We start from the raw sequence: 6,999 nt of genomic DNA on the forward strand, positions 1-6,999 counted from the left end.
GCCAGGTGCCAGTATCGCTTCTCAGATCTGAGCCATCAGCCATTCTGGGGACCCAGAACCTGTTCCCCCACTGCCCGGTTACCCCAGCCATCTGAAGCACAGGGGGAGGAGTCCTCTGAATGGGGAGAACCCCCACCCCCAAAGGATGGCAGAGCAGCTCTAATGCCCCTTGGGAGACCCCCATGCAGTGGGCTTACTTGCTCACCATGATCCGGTCCTTCCTCTGGCTCTCAGCCCCTGGCTTGTCCCGCTCCGGCTCCCCCTTGTTGCGGGGCTGCTTCTGGGCCTTCTTGTTCTGGGCCTTGCTGATGGTGGAGGTGCAGTGTTTGGGCAGTAGCTTCCCAGGAGATAGAGACAGGGGCTCTGAGCGAGGGAGGGGCTGGGAGCTTGGAGGGCCAGGATTTGGCAGCCCCCCAGACGCACATAGGGTCCCCTCCCCCCACACCCCAGTCCTGGTGCAGGACACATCTCACCTGCCTGGCATCTGGCTTGTCTTGCCACAGAGCCACTGGCCACACTGATGCCCACCCCCACCGCCGCCAGGGCTCAGCAAGAAGCAGTCACTGGCCATTTGTTCCCTGGCAAGGCTACATGACTCCAACCACGGCCATCTCCATAGCCCCCAGCACCAAACAGCCCCGCAGGGCTTTGCCAGCCTGGAGAGCAGCCTGTGGAGGGCCGGCCACAGCCCTCAGTCAGCGCGCCCAGATGGTGAGCAATCCTGGTACATGCAACTGCTGCTGTGCACTCAGCTGGCACCTCAACAAGGTACCCCACCCAGGACCACGCCACACCCTGTGCCCCTCACCTGCCCACCAAACCCCCGGCTGGAAGCAAACCCACCCAGTGCCATGCCACGCCCCATAACCCCCTTGCTCACTGATGTGCCCCCAGTCTGGCAGCTCCCCCGGTACCACCCAGCCCCATGCCCATGCCCATGCCCCTCACCTGCTCACAGAGGGGTCCCCAGGATGGCAGATCACCCAACACCCCCCAGCACCATGCCACACCCCTCACCTGCTCACTGAGTTTGCGCTGCTCGGCACATGCTCCATGATGCAGTTGGCAGCCTGCTTGGCGATCTCTTCCAGGAAGCTGTTGCATAGACCCAGGCTGCAGCTCTTCAGGTGGGGATACTGCGGAGAGAGGCCAGGGACGGCTCACGGCTCTGCTCCCCCACCTGGCACCTTCCAGCCACAGATCCCAAATGCCAGCCACTGAGCTTCTTACCCCATGGGGGAGGCAACCCTGCCCCCCCATGCATTGTCCTGTGTGCCCCGTCTCCTCACCCACACATCTCCATGCATGCCTGCCCACCCCTCCCTCCCGAGTTCTCCCCACATGGATCACCATGCATGCCCCCCGGCCCTCCCACAGGGGGGTTCTTCCCCTTTATATTGCCACCCGTGTCCCCATGTCCCCCCTAAATCCCCATGCATGTCCCCCATACCTCCCTGATGCATCACCATGCATGCTCCCCAGGCTCTCTCCAGGCAGTGCCCCTCCTCATGCATTACCCCCCAGCTACGCACCTCCTCTGGACACATGGGGTGGGTGCCGTGGGCAAAGTGGCTGCAGACGAGCGGGAAGATGATGGTGAAGCGCAGCATGGCCGGCTCCTCCATGGTCAGAGCAAACAGCTTCTCGAAGGTGCGGACATAGAAACTGTTGCGGTAGAAGGACACATCAGCACAGCTGGGGCAGGAAGAGTCTGTGTGTGCGCACACAGCTCTCCATGTAGGTGTGTGCATGTGATTCCATGTTTGTGTGTATGTGTGTGATTCTGTATTCATGTGATTCTGTGTTTGTCTGCATGTGCAAGTCCATGTGCATGTGATCCCATGTTGTCTGTGCATGCATGTGCTTTTCCATGTAGGTATTTGCATGTGATTCTGCATGTGTGATTCTGTATTTGTGCGTATGTGTGTGATTCCAGGTGTGTGTGATTCCGTGTTTGTGTGTATGTGCGTGATTCCATGTGTATGTGCTTCCATGTTTGTATGTTTGTGATTCTGTGTTTGTGTGCGCGTGCATGTGATTCCATGTGAGCAGCACCACCCCAGCCCCTTCACATTGCTCAGAGGCCTGGATCCCACTGGCTGCTGTGCCCTCTGCAACTGCATCTCAGTCCCTCATACCCTGGATCAGAGCCAGGTTCTGGGGGGCGTGGGTCTGAATGGGCCAAGCACAGGGACAGAAGCCAGGCCTTAGCAACACTGTTGGGCTAGCTGCACCAACTCTTCCTGCCCGCCATCTGACTGTCCAGTGCTCCCAGAGTGACCCCTGCCCAGAAAAGTCAGTGAACAGGCCTCACACCACGGCTCCGAGGCCAGTAGATCCTCTCCCGCACCAAATGGTGCGATGGGGAAACTGAGGCACTGATGGGGTTGAGGCATGCCAGTCATACATTTTAACATTTTTAGAAGGTCTCTTTCTATAAGTCTATAATATATAACTAAACTATTGTTGTATGTCAAGTAAATAAGGTTTTTTAAATGATTAAAAAGCTTCATTTAAAATTAAATTAAAATGCAGAGCCCCCCAGACTGGTGGCCAGGGCAGCCTGAATGCCACTGAAAATCAGCTCGCGGGCCGTCTTCAGCGACCAGCCGCTGGAGCACGTCAGATGTTTGTCTGCTAGACTGCGGAACCTAAATGCACCCTTTTCGATTTCCCCGTTGGCAGGTACTAGGGACTGTGATCCAGTTGCCCTTTGACCTGCTCTTTGTGAAGATAATCCACGGAGAACCTGCAGTGTTTCACCAGAGTATTTTCCAATGCTACACGGAGCTGCTTTAGCTCTCCTGGCAGCAGTCTGGCCTGCAGTGCTGGGGCTGCCAACTCCCCAACCTCCAGGGCAGGATCCACAGCGTCTCCCCTTCCCCGCAGGGGTCATTTCCCATCTCCCCTCGCTTTCTCTTGGCCCACAACCTGTCAGGCCACACCAGCCAGAGCAGGTGCCACTTGGGCCTTGCAGCAGCCGCACCCCCTTTGCATACCTGTGCTGGGGTATGGGCCACGCGCTTCTGGCTGAATTGGGCACAGGATTGTCACCAGGGCCACAAATTAATGCCATGTCACTTGGTTCAATTTCCTACCCCCAAACCAACGCCCCCATGCTGCGGGGCCCTGAGCAGAAACCCCGACCTTCTCCTCTGCTCAGGGGTCCCATGGGTCCAGTGCACCCCACTCAGCATGGGACCCACACAGCCTCCCATATCTTACAGTGAATAGTGTCTGTCTCTCCCCCCACAACAGCCAGACCCCCTCTAGTGCCTGTCCCCTTCAAGAACCAGGCCCTCCACAAGTGTCTACTCCCCACAGAGCCAGACCCACCATAGTCCTGTCCCCCTCAAGAGTCAGACACCCCGCTACATTACCTCCCCTCCCCAGAGCCAGACCTGCCCAGCACTTCCCCCTATCCACGCTGGACCCAGAATGGGCCTACCCCCCCAACACACACACGGAGCCAGCCCCCACCAATTCCCCCCCCACTCCAGACCCAGGTCCTCCCAGTGCCTACCCCGCACAGAGTCAGACCCACCATGGGCCTGTCCCCCTCATGAGCCAGACACCTGCCCACATTGCCTCCCCTCCGCAGAGCCAGACCTGACCAGTGCCTCCCCCTCTCCGCGCCAGACCCCACAATGGGCTTAGCCCCACACACGGAGCCAGCCCCCACTAATTCCCCCACACACAGAACCAGACCCTCCCAGTGCCTGACCCCGCCCACAGAGCCAGACCCCCCCCCCAGTGCCGGTCCCTCCCCCAAGCAGAGCCAGGCACCCTCAGGCTTCTCCAGTCCTAATAGCCAGACCCACCCAGGGACTGGCCTGCCCCTGACAGACCCACCACGGCCTGTCACACCCAGAACCAGACCCACTCAGGGTCTGGCCCACCCCGAAGATCCGGACCACCCCAGAGCCTGGCCCCACCCCCCCACTCCCTGACAACCAGACTTCATCTTGGACCACCACCCCTTGCCCAGGACACCCCAGGTCCCATCCCCCCAGTCCAACCGCGCCTCCTGCAAGCCTGGCCCTGCCCTGACCTGTCAGCGTAGTCCTCAGGGGTCTTGGTCTTGGTGACATGCTCAGCGTGACGCACCAGCCAGTTCACCTCGTCGCGGGACAAGGAGAGCACCACAAAGACGCAGAAAGCCTGGCAGGGCGGAGATCGGTGGGGTCAGCTCCAGGCAGGGCTCACAGGCACCACCACAAACCAGACAGCAAACAGGGGAGGGGCCATCAGAGCCAAATAACCTCCCCTCACGGGCAGCCAGGGGCATGGGGTCATTCAGGGCTAGCTGGGATGGGGGGAAGCACTTCACAGGGGCAACGGAGAGGAAACAAACCTCATGGCATGGCCCTGCGACACAGGCAGGCCCAAACGTGCCCTGGCGGGTAGATTACGTCTGTGTCTGACCATTTCCTCCCTATGGCACTGCAGAGGGACGAGGGGGGCTCTGCCGAGAGCTAAGAACTGATTGTCCTGGTATTGCCAGACCTTGGTACAGGAAATTATGTCTGAGCTGTGGACACGTGGGCTATTAGGCTCAGAACCCAAGGGCGAGAAACCTGTCACAGGACCGGTGACAAGGGACAGCCTGGGGCTGAGCCCATTGCCTCACTGCCCAAGGAAGATGCACCCTTGAGCCTACCCAAGACAGAGGAAGCCCAGGGGACATCTCGGCCGAGGGCCTGAGGCTCAGACACTGACTGGGACTGAACGAGAGACGAGAGGGAGCACGCTGTGTGCTGCATCCCCCTCACAGGGGGAGATTGGCCAGCATCTGCAACTGCTGGAACCGGAGGAGCGTTGCACGGTCTGACCATCGGGTGAGACCCCTTGTCCCCCCAGACCTGGGACTGCAGGGCAGAGACCGGAGCACTCCCTGTCAGTGTGACCGGCAGGATGTGGGGCAGAGGGGCACTGGACATAAAAACACATGGCACCACAGGGACCATACATGTTCACACGCATGCACACGCATGCACACAGACACGCTCACTCCCCTTCCCAGTTCCAGCCCGCCCTGACCCCTCACCTTAGGGCCCAGCAGCCCCGGCTGGTGGCTCAGCAGAACCTCCAGCTCCCGCACTGCGTTGCATAAGAAAGCCCGCCGGTTCCGGTGCAACTGGCCACTGTGCAACGGGGGCCGGTGATTGCACTGGACACTGCACTGCCCACCCCCACCCCAGTTCCATGCCCACCCCACAGCCCAGCCCAGCACCAGGGTGTCCAAGGCTGCTCACTCCATCATGGATGCAGCTACAGGGCCATGCAGGGTGGTTGGGTGGGACAGCCGCATCAGGGGAGTAATGAGGGGCAAATATCTCTCATCCCTGAAACCAGTGTGGGGCTGGGACAGCAAGGGCCATGGGTCGGGCTTGAGGAGCACTGTCAGATCTGGGAGGGAGCCCAGGGCTGGGATAGCAGGGGCTGTGGGGCAGGACTGGGGGCATTGTCAGAGCTGGGGGGGGAACCCAGGGCTGGGATAGCAGGGGCCGTGGGAGGAGACTGGGGACACTGTCAGAGCTGGAAGGAAGCCCAGGGCTGGGATAGCAGGGGCTGCAGAGCGGGACTAGAGGCACTGGTTTGGGCGATGGTGGAGGTGCCCAGGGTGGGGATAGCAGGGACTAAGGGTGGAGGGACTGGGGGCATGGGGAGGGCAGTGGGGCAGGACTGGAGCAGCACGAGGTGCTGTGTGTTAGCAGAGGTGTGTTGGACACCTGCCCTGCCCACACTGCAATGGGCACTGACTAGTGCCAAGGGGACTTCCTCACCACAGGCACTAACCCCCGTCCCCATGGATGACCCAGGACCCAGGTGTGGATGGTGCTCAAGGCCCAGGCACCCTTTACCTGTGTGTCACAGCATGCTCCTTGCACTCCTTGACATCAGTCACCCACTTCCCGTACCTGCACAGGGGGCGAGAGTGAGTGCTGATCACCAGGGCAGCCCCCAGCCAGCTCTGAGCCCCGGCAAAGCCTTAGCACAACCCTCAGTGCAGCCCCCTGAAGCAGAGCCCCTGGCACAGCCCCCAGCACAGCTCAGCCCCCTCCCGTCCCCAACCCACCAGACTCCAGCATAGACTTTGCTGCATGTGACAAAGTGGGTATTTTCTGTAATATTTCTGATGCCTGTACGTGCCTCAGTTTCCCCAGACTGTGCATTGCTACCTGTGAAGGGGACAAGGGTTAAGTTTGCACTCGGGGCTGGCTAAGAGATGAGGCAGGGAGGGAGGGTTGCCTGGCTAGCTGACCCTGAAGGTCACTAAAAGTCTGGCTGAGGCTGACCCATCTCAATGGAAAGCCCAGTCACCAGGACAGTGACACCTTGTGCCCAGAGCCAAGTGGGAGGAGCAGGCTCCCCTGGAGAGCAGGCCTGGGCGGGGGGAGGTGGGTGACTGAGTGTTGGCTACTGGAAGGAACCCCCCAGCCCCTGGGAGCTGAGGAAGGGAGGAAGTCAGAGAGGGAGACACGAGGTCTGAGAAAGGAGCTCCCTGGGGCCTCGGCCTGGCCAGGTCAGCCTGTGCTTTCCCCTTTGGGTCGCTCTGCTGAGGACTCCAGTACTGGGCTCCAGGGGACACAGCTGGGCTGGGGGAGATGGGGAAGGGGCGGCTCTGACGAGGGGACCCAGCGGCACCAGGAGCCTGGCTCAGGGAGCTGCTGAGCAGAGCTCCCAGGGTGGGGCAGGAGGGCTGGAGCCCCAAGCGTCAGTCTCAGGAGGCTGGGAGGCCCCATGGCTTCCCTGGAGGAAGTGAGACCACCTTGGGGTCTGGCACATTAAAGGGGTCCCTCCAAGGGCCTGTCCCAAAGCTGGGGTGTGGGACCGATCCTGGGAGCCGGGACACAGTACTAGTCACTTTGGGCGCTCCCTGCCCTTCCCCTGGGTCTGGTGGGGATCCCCCTCCAACCTTCACCAGCCACCCACCCACACCAGCTGCCCACTGCCTCCCTGCCACTGCCCTGCCCTAAGCAGTTACGCTCTGTCTCC

At 60.7% G+C, this 6,999-nt stretch overlaps 1 protein-coding gene across 1 annotated transcript; it reads right to left on the bottom strand.

Annotated features, from left to right (window-relative positions):
• Positions 1-205: 205 nt before the first annotated feature.
• LOC115640236 (nck-associated protein 1-like) lies at positions 206-4,280 on the bottom strand (the record flags this gene model as incomplete). The annotated part of the gene is made up of 4 exons (XM_030543037.1): positions 4,052-4,280; positions 1,533-1,665; positions 1,018-1,136; positions 206-337 (listed from the first exon to the last, which is right to left on the bottom strand). Coding segments are annotated over exons 2-4 (344 nt in total), but the record flags the coding sequence as incomplete, so codon positions are not given.
• Positions 4,281-6,999: the final 2,719 nt, after the last annotated feature.

Source organism: Gopherus evgoodei, unplaced genomic scaffold, assembly GCF_007399415.2.
Source record: "Gopherus evgoodei ecotype Sinaloan lineage unplaced genomic scaffold, rGopEvg1_v1.p scaffold_259_arrow_ctg1, whole genome shotgun sequence".
NCBI classification, from domain to species: domain Eukaryota; kingdom Metazoa; phylum Chordata; order Testudines; family Testudinidae; genus Gopherus; species Gopherus evgoodei.